Source organism: Pholis gunnellus (assembly GCF_910591455.1).
Source record: "Pholis gunnellus genome assembly, chromosome: 10".
Taxonomy (NCBI): domain Eukaryota; kingdom Metazoa; phylum Chordata; class Actinopteri; order Perciformes; family Pholidae; genus Pholis; species Pholis gunnellus.
Genome location: NC_136537.1, coordinates 11,917,819 through 11,937,709, shown reverse-complemented (window position 1 = coordinate 11,937,709; position 19,891 = coordinate 11,917,819). Strand labels below are relative to the sequence as shown.

Sequence of the window (19,891 nt, the reverse complement as noted above, 5' to 3'; positions counted from 1 at the left end):
GGTTATGAAATCTAAACCTGCAGGAAGAGTGTTTACATCAGTTCAACTTTTTATTGTGATGTCGACCTGTAGTGCATGTTTCCGCTACTTTATCCTCCCCTCTCCCTTTTGATGTGTTTCGTGTCAGAGGTTTATCTTACCCGATGGGCGCAGAATATTTGTATGTTTGGACTTAACAGATTGGTTTACAGAAATGGTTCAACATAATCTTCCCATCTTTCCGAGAGTTAGAGGAGGAGATTGATGGCGCTTTCATGTCTGTCTGCTAAACGTGACCAAGGAGTTGGTTAGCTTAGCTTAGCACAAAGACTAGAATTGGGGCTTGCTCTGTTAAAGCAGTATTGCTACATTTTGTTTGTTTTAAATGGTGACCTGTTTTTAGTCCTGATGCGGAGCAAAGCTTACCGGCAGCTGGCTGTAGATAAACCGCACAGACATAAGAGTGGCATCAATCTTCTCAAATAACTAGAAAGAAAGTGAATAAGTATATATCCCAAAATGTCTAACTTTTGTATTTTAACAGTACAATTAGAGTAGGATGGGCTATCTAAGGTTTAGTAGTCGACGGTATGTTTACACTTTTACTATGTGTGCGTATGAATTTAAATGTCTGGAATTCATCTGCACTCTTCTGTCTTAAACGGGTGATTTAGGTTTGGCGTGCTCCTCTTCCCGTTAGCGTTCCCCGCCAAAATATGAGACTTGAACTTGAATTTGGCTTCTGAAACATTTGGTCCCAAGTTGCACCTTGATTTCCTACAACGATGGATCTGTTAAAAATCGGCTTTTAGAAATGACTTCAACAGAAGGTTGATTGGGAGGGGAGAAATGTGCTGTGAGAGCCATTCGACCGAATTTGGTTTATTTTAAGGCCATTTTGGCTTAGCTACAGTCAGGTGCATGCAGACAAAGCCTCCATTGTTTTAAAACCCCAGATAGTTAATTTCACTATAAACCTCCTCTGACCGATTTATGAGACAGCCCCCATCCCGTGAATAAAAACATGAAACATTTTGAAAGCGCTACGGTTTGGAGCGGATGGCAAGGGCCTTAAATCATTCTTGAAACTGCCCACACAATTCATTTCTTGTACTGATGTATCATTTTACCCACAACACCCGTTGATCTGGGACTGCGGCTCAGTCCAAGAACATGTCTGTTGGTCAGAAGGGCGTTACGGCCGCAAGCGGTTTTCTTCCACTCCAGCCTGTCTGGCAGACAAGCGCTGAAACTTGAAGCCGTCCCAAAGACGTTCTTGTACGACACATCAAGCTGACTCCAAACCTTGTTTAGTGTTTGGGCTTGGGCCGGGCCAGCGTCTCATTCCTAGGTTTCGGTTCAGCGTGAAGGGTTGGTAAAGGATGTTTCTTCGAGCTGAAAAATGAGGGAGTTTGGCTTTTAGGCCAGCAGCAGCCGCTGAGGTAGCTTGGCAGAAAACCAGGTACAGCAGGAGAGCTGGAGGCTGGTCAGTGGTTCATATTGGGTGGAAAGAATAAATCCCATTACGTCAAATAGTAAACGTGTGTATGGAGCAAATGAAGGTGACATGACTGACTTCGGATGACGCGTTAGATGAGCGTGTGTTGAGTGAAATGAGCTAAACGATGGCTCGTGCATTGCTCTCTCTCTCTCTGCAGCTGTGGGCCACTATCTTTTTACTACGCGCTCCCTCTCCACCCTTATGCGAGGTCACTACATTATGAACTCTGATACAGAGATGCGATTGGTCACCCGCAATGAACGGCACATACCTCTGTCATGCGCTCCCAGCTGTGTTTAACTTTCATTACTGCACATGAAGGCTATCAGACATATCAGCTGTGTCAGCCATCCATCACATTCGCAGCTGTCAGGCACACAAACTAGCATAGTTTGAGACACACATGCACTCGCACAACCGTGAATACTCTCACACACATCTGCGTGGAGAAAAGCAAAACTCCAGATACCTTCATGGATATTTATTAAAAATTATGTTGTATATAATGAGTAGATGAATGGTGGAATGTAAACTCACAACAGTCTGTAACATCAGACTGATCCAAGCCCATCACCGACTCCGTCAAAGGCTCGACAGCCATCCCAGCCATGTTCTCACCACAGGAACCTGAGCAGCTGATTGGACCAAATATGGAATCCACCAATCGGATAAAGTGACGCATGACCTCCTCCCATAAAGTTCACACTGGGGCAAGTCTGCACCTGCCACAGACACACACACACACACACACACAGACACACACTACACTGTTCTAGCACTCGAATCACGCAGTATTGAAAGGGGACATGGGTTAGGTTACATCAGTAACATAGAGCGAGGGATAGCAACGCTGCGGTGATGGCATCGTATCTCGAGGCACTATGACATTTTATCCTCCTTACGCACACCTGTATGCCTAAGCCTTTGAAATAAACAGATGATCATCTTTAAAAGAAGCAATTGATAACCCTCATTTTGACATATCTAAGAGTTTATGAGTGATCACAGAAGGAGCAGCGCTGACGTGTGTTGATGTCCCAGCGGACTGCAGAAGCCGCTCAGATGACATGATGCTGTAGTCTGCTGACTGCGATATAGTCAAGTTGAATTTCAGCCAGAATTTCATGATTTTAATGGATTGCTGTTTGGTTTTTATCCAGAGTTTCACCTGTTCATTAAGTCTAGATATTGAAGCTGCAGTACCAACTGAATGATCTTTTTACTGATCAAAATCATAACTTTGCTTTTGTTAGACAACGTTAAACACTTTTATTAAAAGTCATCAGAGAAGAACATTTTTACGTTCCCTAAACTACGTTTTTGAAAGAAATAGTGTTTTGTATCAGTCAGTACTAAAATGCAGATATATATACATCATCAGTATCTAAAATGAATAAACCTAAATAATTCTGATTGAAAAACTAAAATAATAAGCCCTACACCATTCTTTATTATGACACAATGAGATCTATATGTATTATTAGGTACTTCTATGTGCCTCATACTGTATATAAGTGCAAAAGTTGTCCTGCACAACCGTTTTGCCGTGTCCTAGTAGCAAATGTCTTTTTTGTTTGTCTTGCTATTAATAATAGTATTTTTGTATTCTAATTCAGCCAGAAAAGTCAGTATGTATTGTTATGAATGTAAGAACCCTAAAGTAGGTCTGGCAACCTCACAGCTGTGTACATATAGTTGGCGTGCATGTGAATATCTATGTGTTCTGTTTGCAATGAGCCAAGACCCCAGATTGCAAATGTATTCACTCATCATTTTTGCAGTTGTTCTGCACTGAATGGCATTTGAATTGTGAATATTTTCCAACATGGATATTTTCTTGCCATGTAGTCTGTAATACCGAAGAGCAGAGAATTTGCTTCATTTTACATATTATTTGTACATACCAGTCGTTTGCGCTGCGCCCACGCTTTGCTCAACGCTGTGAAAAAACATCGTGGAAATAATGTGTTTCTGTGTGGAAGGCCCTTAGCATCACCTCTGATAAACGCTGGACCTCAACATAAATGTGGTTTTACACTGCCTTGTTCACCTAATTTGGCTGCTCCACATAATCAATCACATCCTCACGTGAATCTACATATGACATGGCAGTGGAGGTAGCCGAGCTTCATAGACATAGCGGATCGATCAGGCCAGGTGTGCCAGGGCTAGTTGGATTATTGCGGTAACGACAACAGAGAAAAAAATAAAGCGAGGGTGGCGAGGAAGAGGAACAGACCCCAAGCTTACACGGCAGAAAGGTGAAATGGAGGAATGGGCAATTATGAGTGTGTTTAAGACCAGGAGTAGTGTGAAGTAGTCAGTACAGAGTCGAGAGAAGCAGTTCCACTGTGGAAAAGCAAATAAAGCAAGATGGAAAAAGGAAAGTTGTGAAAGCTGTGGCAGGCTGCATACGCGAGTAGGAAGGAGAAACATATTTGACAACACATCTCTGCTTACTTATCGGTTTATTTTATGTGCACGTTTCTGCGAAGATAATATATGTAATGTCAAGCACAAACATGTCTGCAGAGGTTCATTGTGGGTAAAAAGAAATAACTCCCCCGTCCCCTGCTATTAATGTACTAACAAGCCCTCCTCCATTTCTTTATATAGCAAGCAATAGTATTTGGCATGTCAGTTTAGTGTGTTTATCTCACGTCACAACTGAGTAATAATCAGCCTCTGGACTCCTTGCACCATGTTGCCCATAAACCACTGGGTGCCCGGCGGGCAGCTTTGAGATTGCACGCTCTCACCTTGGCTTCCACAGAGGCGGCCATTAGCCTGTCTGCTTCGGCTGTGAGAGAAGAGGAGAGAGAACCCAGAGCAAGGAGCTAGCTTAAAGTAAGGGCTAAGGGCATGAGGGGTGAAACACCTGTGAAAAAGGAGAGAAATAATGGTGGAGATTTGAGTTTGATCAATTGGCAGGAATTGCACGGGCAAGCAAGACTTAAATTTGGTTTAAAGAAAGCCGAGGGTGGATCTGTCGGGGTTAAAGAAAGAGGCTATGGAATAAAGCTCCCTTTTGAACATTCGCACCATGTTTCCGATAACCGTGGCCTGCATATCCTCTGTTACAGCCACACACACACACACACACACACACACACACACAAATGCTGCAGTTTTTGTTTAAAGTCATGGTGATTAGTGCACTTTTCTCTTTGGTTCTTTACACTTGAAGACCCACCCCCGCTCTCTCCATGCCCGGCTCTCACGTTTTGCTCTAACATGTTCCAGAACGTCAAACTAGAAGCACATTTTATGAATGGATGAGGGATACAAGGATAAAAGAGCATTTCATCCGGTTGTAGACCACTATTGGACATAGACCGGCACTGGACCAAACCGACACTTCAAAATATCCTTGTCAAATTACCACTGAGCACATTAATGCCGCTGAGGTTAAGTCACATTAAAGGCTCTGTTATCTTGCGCATTTAAAGGGAGTCTGGCACTTTGGATGTTAAAGGCCCAATCTTGCCATATTAAGGCCCATGCTCCTTCAGGTGACCCATATTTTCGTAATCCCCGCTCTGTGTGCCAGTATGTATTATTAACCCTCTTGTTTATTCTCCCTGAGGACTGGATTTCCCACCTCCAGACTTTCTGGAAGTCCTTGCAGCACTGGTGGCCCCCGATGTGATATGATCTACAAACATAACCCTCATTCTCACCTCGACATCTCCCATTCGTTATGGGACTCACTGGTTTCCACGTCTGAGGGTGGCCATTGGTCACAGGACGTTTGTTAATAACCAGTGCTACTCAAATCACGCATTGTTGAACTGTTTGAATGTGCAGGATTTCTATTTTCAGGCTAAGACCGTTGAGGATAGGTGTGACTGTAGAGGTGTTGTGGGGATTGCTCATTTGCGTGCAAGTGTGTTTGTACGCTTAAAACCCTCTTGAGTGCTCAGATTCCTGCGTCTGTGGTTACAGTCTTATGGAAGAACCACCCAGGAGTCTGTATGCATGGTGCCGAAAACCGAGCCTCTCCCATGCACGCCAACATGCCGAGCGTCAACAAACACACACATCTGAGTGTGAATGTGTGTGCACATGCGATTCACTTGCAGCCGGGGAGGGTTTGTTTATCTGGCGTTTGCACATTTAAGGAATCGTCACGCAAGAGCCCTCTTTCCAAAAAAAGGACAGATACTAACTGAAACTTGTTTTAACAAACTCCACAGCTGAACTCTGTGTTTTTCATGGGACTTTCTCTGCTGTCCTCTAAAAACAATTAGTATCTTATGATATACGTACAACAGCATCACAAAAGAAAGGAGATTCTCTTTTTCCCACAAGTGCCATATACTAAGGAAGAGAAACAACTTGATCTGCTTCATACAAATGAAAAGTGTCATTCATATTTAACAAAACTCACAGTTCACTCACTTCCATACAATTTGGGATTTGGCTGCGACAGTCTTACTGGGTCTGATATGACCAGTAGCTTATGGTGGCAAATGTTAGCAGACTTTAGCTACATATTGACTGATATCCCTGAATCAGTTCGCTGACTACTTGATTTAGCGTCTTCAATTATCCCTAAATATTGTCAATGCATGGCTAAAAGTAGCATATGTTCACTTTAGTGGGTCTGTCTCATGTTTTGTCCGTTTTCTTCTAAAGGAACCAATCACAAGATGAGACCTCGTGACCTAGGTGGCCCGCCACTTCAGCTAAACACTTTGGGGGTGACCTCGTTTTCAATCCTCACGCAGACTTTTTTGTGGCTCATTTGAACCTGGGAAGCACCTGAAGTCAAAGCTTTTGTCTTTTGCCTGCTGAACTTTGGGTGCTCCGGTCCACTCTGTTGTGATCTGCTCTTATTTACTGAGCTCGGCCGGTGCTGACTGTGTTTTGCTGGTGGACTTTCATTGTTTTGACTACGTCTGTCTCTCCGCGTGGGGCGTGTCCGTCTCTGCCTTCGCCTCTCATTAGCTGTGACACACGGTGACAACCCAGGCAGCCTTTTAGCAACCCGCCTGCCACTCAATGCAAACCACCTGCCGGACATCACAACGGCCGGGGTCTGCTTCTTCCAAACCTGTGCATGCTCACAAGTAAATATAAACGCATGAGCAAAGTTTCCCACAAGTGCAAGCTCTGTCGCACCGAAAACACAAATAAACTGTCAGAGATTATAGAAACCCAAATAAATGCAGCCATGATGAGCTTTTTGTTGATTAGGACCCAATGAATAATGCAACAGACATAAACACCTAAACAACCCTGCAGCTGTAAGATTATGTATGCATACTTAGACACACACACACACACACAAGCAGCTTTACAGCAGCGTCACTCAGCCCTGACAGAGCGTGTCAAGGAAACTATACGTTGATCACACTCACACGGGCATGAAATAGGCGTCCATGCCCTCACACAAATACACTCTCACTCAGCTAGCGAGAAATCCACCCTGAAGTCACGGAACACTTGATGCTGAGAGTAAAACAGGACGGTCGACTTGGTATCGATGTCTTGTCGACTTCTTGTTTCCCAATCACAGACGACCTTTGCATGAATACCAGAGTGATGTTAACTGCACAGCATCCCTCTCTCTCCAACCACATTTCATCGGTCACAGAGTTTATAGTCGACACATGGGTAAAGAGTTTATAACACAATGTAACACTTATGTATTCCACAAGATCCACGGTTCATGTGGTTGTAGGTTTCAACACACATGGAAATATTAGGGGAACCAAATGTTAGCGCTAATAACTGATTTAATTGGACACTTTTCTGAAACTTTTGTCAGCATTTATTAGTTTCTAGAATGAACTTTGAGATATTGAAGCAAATTTGTTTGAAAAGGGAACCTCGAGCCCTGTGTAACAGTTCAAAAAGCATACTTAACGTTGGTTTATACACTTGACACATACTCATTTTATTTGTATTGCTTATAAACATGATCTTGAACTGATGATATTTCTCGGAAAAAGAAAATGACGCTTCACTTCATGGTTAAATACAACAGGTCTTCATCTGCTTTTTATCTGCGGTTGGTATTGACATTACTTTTAAAGCAACACTTCATTTCTGTTATTGGAGCGTCATAACTGCTTATTCACAGTTATGAGCTTGTTCAAGAGGTGTTGGAGCTCTTATAGGTAACATAGGCAACCCACATTTAAGCCCAATGTATGCAATTTCCATATTATGTTGTACCTTTAGTGTATAATGGTTGAGTCTGGTGCAAAAAGGTAAAAAAGACTAAACACTGATGTTTGACATTATGGTATAGTTTAAACACAGTGCATACATGTGGTGCTGATCTTTATTAAATCTACATTGCTAACACGAGAAGATATGATGGGATGTGGTTGGATTACAAGTAACTGCTCTTTCCTGTTTGATTCTGGTTATCTGATCGCACCCACTGAGCGACTCTATGGGTATGAACCCCTTCTGAGCCACTGAACCCAGACTGACCCGGGGCAGGAGAGACGCGGGGCAGCTGGAGAATGAATCACCGCCATGTGAATCACATCCGTTGTCTTTTTCTCTTTCTGTTGCTGTTTACATCCACAGCATGTGTCCTCCATCTTATTGGAGTGAAAGTTGGACAAACACGGGGAAGTGCTGACAGATCAGGAGACGGTTAGGAAGTAGTAGTTCAGACAAGGAGGCTTTACAGCTGGGCTGAAAGAAGGGAATCCTCACAATCACATCTCAGACCAGTAAACTATTTCAATGATAGCAATTGACTTCGACGTCTCATTATGAGCCAATGGATTCCGTCTTTGACAAATCGTAAAACAACTCACTTTATAATTTTAAACAAATGCTGCACTTTTAGTCTTTCTTTCCAGCTAAATAAAATGTTCCCCTGTTGCAGGAGGAGTATTGGGGGTTATAGTGGAGAGAAGGGGGGGGGGGGGGGGGGGGGGTATATGGATAGATGGATGGATGTAAGTCCTGTGGTCGTGCATACGGAGTATCACATTCTGCTATTTTCATTTGGCTCTTTATTGCTCCCAGTTGCTGGGTTAAACAAAATGGGGCCTAAAAGAAGCGAGAGGAGGAGGGGGCTGCTCCACCAATGCTGCACTTTGTTCCCTGGAAGCACTTTGTTTGCGAGAAATGTCACAGTAGCTTAATCAAGTCGGGCCAACGGCTACGAGAAACAGACAGAGCAGATGGAGGATGGAAGGGTGTGTGTGTGTGTCATGAGAGCAAAGGGGGCATACATGTAGGGAGCCATATTGACATGGCATTTGGTAACTTTTACTGAGGAAAGTGTTGCTCTAACTCAGGGGTGGCCAACCAGTCAGAGACCAAGAGCCACATTTTTTACTGCGTTACCGCAAAGAGCCACATCATACACATGGGCACACATGAACATCACCCTATCCCTTCCTCACACACACACATACCTTTGCTCAGCCAGATTTATTGTAAATGTCACACACCAACATGATAATGACAGAAATTGACTCCTACAGTACTAAGACCACAGGCCAGTCATTTTCAACAATGAACATTGTGTGCACTGTCTCACACAGACAAACTCTCAGTTCAACCAAGTCCACAAACAAAAATATAATAATTTACAATAGTGTTTTTCTTTTACTATGCATGTTACTTAGTGGGACTTCTGGCATTCCTTGCCTTGAACAATCCTCTTCAAATCTGGCTTGTATTCCGTTGTTGCCACTCGAAGCGATTCTTTCACATGGGTGTCAGTCAGAACAGATCGATGCTTTGATTTCACGTGTTTCAGGGTAGAAAACACAGACTCGCAGACGTATGTTGACCCAAACATTAACAGTATCTTAAGCGCAGCCCGTTTGACATTGGGGTATTTTTTCATTGGCACACTTTTCCAGAACTCAATGGTCCCGTCCCTTAAAGCAGGTTTGAGTTGGTCCTCCTCACAAAGATCGATCATCTCCAACTCAGCCGCAGCCTCATCTGTGACTAGCGGGGCTTTCAAACAGTCCGTCTCGGCGTTAAATGGGTCGACGAGGAACGTAATCTGTGGCCGCACATGCGCGTTTGACGAAAATACCGTATTTAACTCAAGCGAAGCGAACACGCACATTAAAAAAACACAAATACAAACTTCGATATGAACGTAAGAGCCGCATGAAACCGGGCAAAGAGCCGCATGCGGCTCGGGAGCCGCGGGTTGGCCACCCCTGCTCTAACTGTTTAGAGAGAGTGAGAGAGGGAGGTTGTGCATGCTGTTTTCAGCATACAGACGTACTTGCCACCAGGGAAAGTGCTGATGTTGAATTTGCTTCTAAACACGCTCAGGTTGATTGCACGTGTCAGTGGGAATGTTGAATTTGTCTTAGTTTATGCAGCAAGTGTGCATCACTCTGAGCTTCTACAGGACTGTGATGTAAAGTATGTATACAGTATGTATATATCGTTCTTCAGTCGCTGCTTAGAGCATCCCATGTAAAGACTATCAAAGGACTCTAGCCAGAGATCCAGATGTTTGTTTCTCCCTCCTCAGGTATTTGACATTCTCACACACACATAAACACACTCATCGTCCTGAGGGGACGGTTGGTCTGCTAGCTGGCTCCCAGTCAAACTTTGGTCCGCATGTTTTGCCAAATACAGAGAAGAAGTTTAGGGTTAGCTTGAGATACAGCACTTCAGGCAAACAAGTGCGTGCAGCCATCCACAAGTTCAAACGCATTTGAGTGTGTGTGTGTGTGTGTGTGTGTGTGTTCTCACTCTGTTTCCTGGGAACTCTTTACATGCTCATGCATTCAAATTCAGGACAGCTGATGCTGAGTGAGCGTGCATGAGTTCAGCACTGTTTGTGTGTCCCTCAAAGAGATTTATTGAATGTATTCACAGGATGTAGCTTACTTTCCTAACTGTCTTTGTGGAGGTCCATCTTTCTTTCTTTGGGAGTTTTTCAACACCTGTAAGAGTGAAGGACGACCTCTTCTTTTTTTTTCCTCCCATCTCAACACACTTTTTTTTTTACTTTCTGTTAACTGTCTCCTTTGGCATCCTCCCATCATCATGTCAACCAACATATCACCCAGAAAAATGGAGCTATGCTTTTTATCTTTGAGGTGTGCAAGCTTCTTTTGACGTTTGAAGAGAAGAAGAGAAAGGAAGTCAAATTATGATACAGCACAAGTCTTTGTCTTTTACTCTCTGTTTCTATTTATGTGTGCTTGTGTGACATTTGCTGGCCCTGGCATGCCACCACGTATGCCTCAGGAAGTCAAGACTGACACCTAGGTCACTTCATGCGTCTGTGCGTTTATGTGTTGGTGTGTTTGTTTGTCTGTATCTCAGTGGGTATGTGTTCTCTGCTCTCACCTGAAATAGGAATCTGAACTACTTCCACACACACACACACACATACATTCTGCTCTCCAGTGCTGCTGTTTTTCCCATTAATTCCTCCAGTCAGTCCAGTCCTACATCAGCTTGTCATCGCCCACCTCCACTCAGGACCGAGCTCGCTCCCATGTTTCAGTCACTCTGACGCCCGCTCCTCCAGCGTTTGGCAACCGACCCGTCAGCATGCCGACGGCTGCCTTTTATGTCTCAAATAAAGGTACAGCAGACATGGCCCCCCCGCGACCCGTGTCTTATAATGCATATCCCTGCTTGAGGAGGCCCTTTATATGGCCAACGACCATGTTGTACAAGGATTTTTAAGGGACTGTGAAGCCATCCATCCATTCTCACTGACTCCCTTCATCTTTTTTTGTGTCTCCACCATTTTTTGTCCTGGACCCTCCTGTCATTTTTAACTGCAGTATATCTCCTCGTCTGTCCCTCCCCACTGTCTTTCCTCTCCATATGCCCCTCTTACACATTCCTCTCTCCCCCCCTTCCAGCTTGTCCTCCCCATCTCCCTCCCCTAAAGCCCTAGTGAAATGCTCTGGCCCTTTCTGCAGAGGCCTCGGCCCCCAGTCGAACAGCTCCGGGCTGCCGTTTACGGCTGCGGGGGCTGAATGTGAGGAAGTAGAGCCCACTATGGGATATGGAGACTATTAATGTAAATGCTGCGGCTGGCAGTGTGTGTCTGTATGTTAGCTGGCGTCTGTGTCTGAGGTTTGAAGGTGTAGAGGTGTTAAATGATTAAAATTGTTCAAACATACATTTTAAATGAGAAGTCAGCAAGCTCACAGCTGTACCCATTCTTCATTGTTACATTTTAAATTGTTTCTTCTTGTTGCCAACAAAGTCTGGCAGCAGCTACAAATGGCAAACTAAATCAGATAAAGAACAAGAAGAAACAGCACTTAGGTTAAAAATCTGGTTTAGTGGTACACTGTGTCCTGGGCCAGTCTTCAACTCGACACAGGCAGCAGTTCACTCTGTTTTTTTAATGCTATTACTTAAAGCCTTGAATTCCAAGTAATTGATAGCGTATTGCTGCTGCATAAAGGAGGTAAAGAAGGATGAAAGAGGGAGAGGTGAACGGTAGAGGGAGGTGGAGGAACATGGTTGAGCTCTCTGTGAAAGGCTTGGCAGAGTCAGGAAGTGATTAGGCCACTACAACAACTCCAATAATGACAATAGCGAAAACATGTCTGCAGCCACAACCATTTAGCATCAGGAACGGTACCCAGTATGGTTCCTGTTTCAGTGAGTTATATGAGTGTGGGAGGGGGCGCATGGAAAGAAAGAGAAGTAAGGTGTTACCTGCAGGAGGGTTTCAGGCCAAGGAGAAGGTTTAGTTGCTGTTGTTTTAGCTCTCAAGCTTTCATTCCTTACACGTGCATTTTACTATGGTGACACCTTTGAAACAATGGGTCTTTGTCTACCTCAAGCTGCTCAATTCTGGCAGGCGACTGTATATTCTGCTGTCTGAAATGACTGTAGCTATCTTTCATTAGCTTCATGTTGTTTGATAACTCTTTGATTGACTTGTTATGAATGAACCCTGTAAAATGGGATTAAATATAAAGGACATCATGCCAAATAAATCAAGTTAAAGCTTTAAGTCACGGGAAAAAAGTCAATACAGGACATGGAAATAAGAGATCTGAATTGTTCTTATACAGCAGGATAGAGCAGCATGATAAGGGACAATGTAACAGTTGTTTCATTCTGATGTCTTTGTTAAGACACATGAAAATGGACAAGCAACACAAATCAATATGATGGTCAGTGGTTACAAGATAAGAAATGCTGAAAAAGACATGATGACCCTCCAAAGTGCTCACAGCAGCACCATGAACACAGCTTCAGCATGTGGAGAAATCTAACGCTTGTCCTGCCGTGCCTTGTTGCAGTTGTTGACCTTAAGGTGGACAACCTTTCTTTTTTTTGGGGTTTAGTCAGTTGCACATCTCTTAAAACAATACTTCTGTTAAACAACCATGCAGACACTGACGCAGAGCTGTGGCGGTGTAGAAATGATTCATGGTTCTTGTGGCAGCATGAGGTCTGAGACTCAGACTCGGGGCCACATCATCTCCTGGTTTCACAACAGGTCTTCTGCTATTCTTCACAACTTTACCAGACTTCTCCATCAACAGCATAAATCCTTTCAGCGGGAAAGGTGATGGTGCAGCTGCATCGCTGCAGGGTCAGAGGCAGAGAGCAATGAGTCTGATGAACCCGATGTTCAGCCGGAATGCGGATCTGTTCTTAGATACGCCTGAAGGTCCGGGTCGTTCGGTCTGACATAAAACCGTACATTTGGTTCTGAGTGTGACGGGATCTTTGTTGTCACTTTGTTTTTGTTGCTAGCATCTGAAACCTTCCTTTCGTCACTTAAGCACAGATTTTTCAGTACTGTGCCAGCTCACACAACGTTAATGCCAGGCAACACATGACCACCAGCAGTGAAACGGCAAGTGATGCTCGCTTGTTCTCTACTCATCCGTGCAGTGCTGATTTGGGTGATTTAATGCTCTGTCCGTGTGTTTTCCCAGGGCCTCCAGGAAAGCGTGGAAGGATGGGAAGAAGAGGGGAACCTGGTAAGTGACGCTCGCCACCTGCTTTTTTTGTTCGTATCTCCCTTTCTCTCTTTTCCTGGAAGACTCTTTGTCTCCCTCCTCCCTGTCTCACTCGCTTCTCCTGGGCGACTGGATAAGTTCGAGGGCTGGTAAAAGCAGTGACCCACGAGTCAGGCCGAGGGACGATGGGCTACAGTTGGCCCTTCTCCCTGTCCCTCCCTATCTGCGCAGACATAAGCGCAAACCGTGGCCATGTGGTTGCACTAACTTTGCCCAGATGTCAGTCGTTCTCGTTGAGCGGTAGCAGCTGCAGTAGTGCGGGCCTAATGAGATTCTCCCTTGCCAACATCACTACCCCGCCATCATTCTGTTGCTTTGTCTTTCCTCCCAGACCGTAAAAACACTCATCGAGGAACCAAAACAGCGCAGAGAAAAAGACATAACTCCTGTTACTCAAGGGGTCGTCATGACAGAGTCACCCTCATTTTTAAATGTTGACTCCACAACACTGTTGCGCAACACTGTCAGACGATTTTATCGAAAACCTGCAGGACTGTAGTTGTTCTGCAGGATATGTGTCAGGTGGGAACACTTCCAGTCTGGTTGTGATTCATTGTTGTGGATATTTAGTTGATGAGATCTGTTCCTGTGAAGATGTTGACTACGTGACCGCTCACCCGTAACTTTAATGCTCTACTTAGCGCACCAAGATACTTTCTGAAGTTAACTCACTCTTTCAAAGCAGTACAGTTTATTTGAAATTAAATCTTACAAGCTGTTTTAGCGCCTTTTATTTATTTTTATTTTCTGTTGGCATCTGGTAGGATTGGGTTCGGTTATTAGTATGAAAATTAAATCGTTGACATTAATAAAACTGTTAATATCAATAGGGTTATTAACATATTGATAATAACGGGGCAGCACCCTGGGATCAGGGACCAATAACCAAACTATAAATTAAGTTTTAAAATCGGTGTTCACTCAAAATGTCAATAGTCAAAGTATTACTACACATTCAGAGCATTATAACAACCAGCGATTATCACAACACACATCCACAAAATAATCATAGAAAACTGCTTTTTAAAGCTATAACAGAGTTTATTTATCTTTAACAATACTGATAAAAAAATTTATAATATTATAAATAAACAAACATCTATTGTACAAGTACTACCTAAAAGCAACAAACAATCACGTTGTGAGGGGTGTGTGTGTGTGTGTGTGTGTGTGTGTGTGTGTGTGTGTGTGTGTGTGTGTGTGTGTGTGTGTGTGTGTGTGTGTGTGTGTGTGTGTGTGTGTGTGTGTGTGTGTGTGTGTGGAAGAAGGGGGGAAGAAAAAGAGAGAGAGTGCAAGATGTCAAGTAAGTGATTATTAGGCAGCGATTATTTAATGGGGGAATAAGACACAATGAAGGCCGCACTTACACGCTACATGTGTATGAAATAAGCGTAAAGGCGTATATGTGTGTGTGTGTATACGTGTGTGTGTGGGGGGGGGGGTTAGTTTGAAAGGAAAAGAAGAAGAAAGCACTCAAAATAAGGCAAATCCTCACCGCAGCAGTTAAGTACAGTAACTGTAACTCTATCACACAGAAGCCCGACGCGCGAATTTAAGGCTCGTCCACCGCAGACCTTTAAGTAATAAAGTACAGTTTACCGACTTTACTCGTGGTGGCGGATTTAAACACAACAAAGCTCAAAAGTGTGGAACAGCACTATTACAGCAGCAGCACAACAATTATGTTTCACAGCACTGAACTGGACTCCGTGACATACACAATACACGGTAACAGTACAGTTAAACTTAAAAACAAAACAAACGAGGTAACAAACACACTACGACCGCTCTCTGCCCAAACAAAAGCCTCTTACTTGTCACAGGGACTCCCTGGGGTTCCCGTGGCTCTCGTCCAATGAGGCACCAGTGTTGTGGTACGAACAAAATCTGACACTCGGGTGACATTTTTCACAATCTAGGCTTTCAAAATCCCATGCCGGCCTTTCTCTTTGTCTCAACCACATGGTCCCAACAATCCCGACTCTATTGTGACAAAGGATAAGACTATTTTGTTTTTTTGTTATTGTCAACAACGCCCATGAAAAGGTTAAAACCAGTTAGTCAGTCTTTTTAAATGTTTTCACTTCTGTAGCCTGACTGTGGCTCTCAGTACCAGTCAGTGCCAATTGAGTCCTACTGAAGACATACATCTTTAAATAGAAACCACAAATATATAGTTCCATTTCAAAAAGGCTCAGTAAGCCCGGAACTGTAGTTTTTTAGCAAACATTACTCAAGCAGAAATTAAATTGTATTTGTAGGGTGGCATGACAATGTACGTGGGGTTGACCCAGTGCAACATTGTGGCTCACTGATGTGTTTTTAACAGTTTTTAGACAACAATGGTAGTTGGCTTTTCCATTTTCATGGGATTTCTTGACAATAAACTAAATACAGGGTATCACCAGACGTTCCCTATAAATCCCCATATCCTCCTAATTATTCAACCTCTAATCAACAGAAAGGCCTCTGAGGTCTTTGATTCAACCAGGCGATCACCAGGACAAATACATGACTGTGCTTTAATCAGGGTGTCGTGTATTTTGGAGGATTATTATTACGGGAAGGCTCTCTGTTGAGGTTTCTCCCAAAATAGGACACCCATTGGCTACTCGTTATTCATCGCAGGATGGCCTGCATCCTGAATGTGTGGTTCTGCTTAGGTCGTGTCTCTTGTTGTTTACTGTTGACGTCCTCACGTTGCAGCCTGGGTTACATTGTGCGGGGGTAGGTGGCACCATCCTCTATCCGATGACTCCGGGACAACTTTTTACAAGACCAGAAGAGAGGTTTGTCCCGTTCTCTCAGAATAACAAATCAAAGCGGAGAAAAGAAACAGAAACACAAACTTGAATAACAGGAAAGCGAGCAGACAGAGCAGTGTTGATGTCTCCTGCATCAACCCTCACTATTTTATTCTTCAGTTTGCTCTTTTACTTGGTTTTCTCTTCTGTTTACCTCTCTCTCTCTCTCTCTCATTCCCTGTCTCTTTCTTTCTCATAAGTGTCCACACTCACACACACCTGTCTTAAGTTCAATGGTTAAAGCCGGTCTCACGGCGGCTCTCCAACCAGTGCATTTGTTTACCTAACTGTCTGGCCCATGGGGTCCTTGTCCCCGCGTCTAGACGCAGCTACATTTGATTGACTTGGTCTTCATACCTCATTAACTTCAACACCTCTCTCCTCTTTCCCTTTTCACCTCTCGCCCCCAACCACCTCCATTTTTTCATCCCTCTTTCTACAACTCTTATCCCAAAAGTTCCCTTTCCCATGAATCAATCAGCAAACTTTAAGGCTCACATATATTCTGGTCACGTTAGCACGACTTTTTAGACGTTTAAATGGTAACAAAACACCACAAATAGCCCACTTTCCCCCAGAGGAGGTCTGTTTTCAATCTCCCTGAGTTTATGTCGATGTTTAGTGTTGCATCCATGCTGATGAGCTCTGTTGTACCAGGACTGCAGTGGTGGCATACCTCCAAATCGTGCCATGCACTGTAATTGTGTTAACAATCACATAAATCAGCATCATGATTGTTTTTGAATTTAGATCAGATAAATATGAACCAATTATTAATATAGAATATTTGAATGGCAAACTGATATATTCACTTTGTAGGGGTTTGGGTGGTTTATTTGTGCCCTCGGCCTCGGACTTTTAAGAGAGTGCTTTTTATAAGAATATTACATTAAGACCACTGAGAACGAGTGGAGTCTTTTGATCATTACTGTTGTTTTTGGTTAGGCTAAGTAAGAAAAGCAGAATGTACATTTTGCTGCTGAGGCTCAACATCCGAGAATTTCAATCAGATCTGAAAGACTGCCCCGGAGAAATCTCGGAGACATCTTTTTTTATACTTTCAAGGGACGCACACTCTGCCAGCACACCCCCGACCTTTTCACTGTTCACTGTTCACTGTTTGTCCTCCATCTGGTACACCCATATCTTCTTAGGAAACAAAGTTTTGACATGACTTCATGCCCTAATGCAAAACATGGCCCATTATGCAGAAGTCTGTTTATCATAACGGGTTCCCCACAAACTCCATTGGCAGCAGCTCTAATGAGCTTGTTCTGTACCATATTTAGATGGTTAATTACAGTCATCATCTAACAAACCACATTGCCTTCGCAGTTGTTTTGTTGTTCACCACTTTTCCGAGGAATTGATTGCTGTACAAACCAAAGGTTACCATAACTCTCACACGCTGTGCTTCATGTGTCAGATGTAGAGAGTATATATTCTAATGCCTGATTTCTCTTTTTGTGTTGCAGGACTGCCCGTAAGTACAATTTCATCTCATCCAGGTAGTATTAAAATCAACTAATGAGTTATTGAACATAGATCTGTTAGAGGTTACATTACTTTCACACTCGCATACACACACTACTACTACTACACATGTTATCCTTCAGTGTACAAACTATGGTTTTTCTCTCACAGCAGTAAAACATGAACACACGGACAGACAAACTGTCACAGACACACTCACACATGTGCATCCACAAAGCGCGGCAACAAATGGACCACCTAGGGAGTAATGGGTGTGTGCATGTGTGTGTGCTGCTTGTATGTGTGTGTGTGTGTGTGTGTGTGTGTGTGTGTGTTTCATGGTGATGGTTTGGGAGTGGTGGCTTAACGTATTCCCCTCTCTGGGACTATAACTCCTGCTGACAGTCTATCACACACACACACAGCAGATAAAACACACACATACACTAAGATTTCTTCTTTTTAAAAGTAAAAGCTGTTACCTGCCTGTGACCCTATTCTGATTTTATTTTATATATTTATTTTTTTATTTGAATTATTTTGTTCGCATATGGCACAGGACTGATGCACCGGCGCACCCTATACATTGAGAGAAAATGGTCTGTGCAGCTGGTTTACCCTAAGTGTGCATGAAACAATTTATTATTTATCTTCCTGGACGCACCCAAAATCTAGCCTCGAGCACAAAAAGGCGAAGAGAACGTGTGGTAATGCGAAGTCTGCTGTCAGAACAATTTGTCAGAGTAAAGTTTATCGACTTGAAGCCGCCAAAAATAACTCGAAAACAATGTAGATGGCGATTTGTTTTCTAATTACACAATCAAACAAAAATCCAATATGTGCTCGTGTTTGTAAGCAAATGAGGAGCCAAAACGTTTGCACTGTAAACATACTGTAGTGTAAAGTTAAGCTTGCAGTCAATCTTCATTAATTCCAGCTTCAAATTTATATAGAGTCATTTAGTTCTTTCATAAATTCTTTGTACAAACCAGTACAAACTGAACCATGATCCTGTGTTCCATTTAATACTTTAGAGTAAAGTGTACCAGGTCTTGTGACCTGGATTAGTGTATGTATATATACAGCTGTTGGTTTCTGTTCTAACCTGTCTCGATGCTTCATGCTTTAATCTCTAACCTCACCAGGGCAAGGCTGGACGGGATGGATACCCGGTAAATTTGATTTGTTATTCATCCTGTCACTCTTCAATTCACCCAATCACATCTCTGTTTCCGTTCCTTTTTCTTCTCTGGATTTATTGCTAATTTTCCTGCAGCTTCATTTCGCCTTTCTCTGTTTTTTCCTCTCTGCACATTTTGAAAAAATTACATTTACTCGAATCGTCGCCCGGTTACTTGCCTCTTCATGCTTCCTTCAACATTTGCTCCTCACTGATGATGCATCCTGCCCCATGACTGATAAATGACTCAAATACAGTTGTATTTAAGCACAAACAGACACATAGACCGCCCATTGGTAAAATGAAACAAGTCTTTTATTTTCCACAGGCAATTTGAAACATTTCAACTTCCTGACTCAAGGCATGAAATAGTGTCATAAAACATATTTAGCACACGTGTGACAATGAGTAAACATGAAGAGCAGTAAACATAAATACAGATCTTGTGAAGATGTCATCTGTAAACTGAAGTGTCAACCATACCAAGGAAAATGTAAAACATTCATCCGCAAGGCACAAATTATGGCTTTCAGCTTTTAAATGGGTTTACTAATGTTTGAACAATGTAAGAGAAGATATACCTTATTGTCCTTAAGGGGATATTTTGCTTGGACAGTAGTGCTGCACACAGCTGCAGCCAGCTAAAAACAATACAGTCAATAAGACAACAGGGGTACAACAAAGCAGTAGAAAAAGATATGTAAGATATTGCACATGCCCCGAGAGATAAAAGAATATGAATACATATAGGCATTATAGAAATCAGGAGAGAATCATAAAAGCCATAAACCGATGCATAATACATACATAATAAAATGCATAATACATAATACATGAAAACTAAATGCAATTACTGGGAACATCCATGACTTCTGAATGCAAAGCAGATCACTGTTTGTGGAATGTAACTTCACTACTGTACTTAAGTACAATTTTACTTGAGTATTTCCACTTTATACTACTTTACACTTCTACTTCCCCACAT

The 19,891-nt window shown here is 42.9% G+C and overlaps 1 protein-coding gene across 1 annotated transcript in view; it reads left to right on the top strand.

Moving 5' to 3' along the window:
* LOC306701972 (uncharacterized protein) overlaps positions 1 to 19,891 on the top strand; it is a 113,662-nt gene that overhangs the window by 66,231 nt on the left and 27,540 nt on the right. Inside the window, exons 3-4 of the mRNA XM_079167444.1 lie at positions 13,366 to 13,410; positions 18,864 to 18,898. Coding sequence (XP_079023570.1) covers positions 13,366 to 13,410; positions 18,864 to 18,898 — 80 coding nt within the window. The remainder of the gene's footprint in view (positions 1 to 13,365; positions 13,411 to 18,863; positions 18,899 to 19,891) is intronic.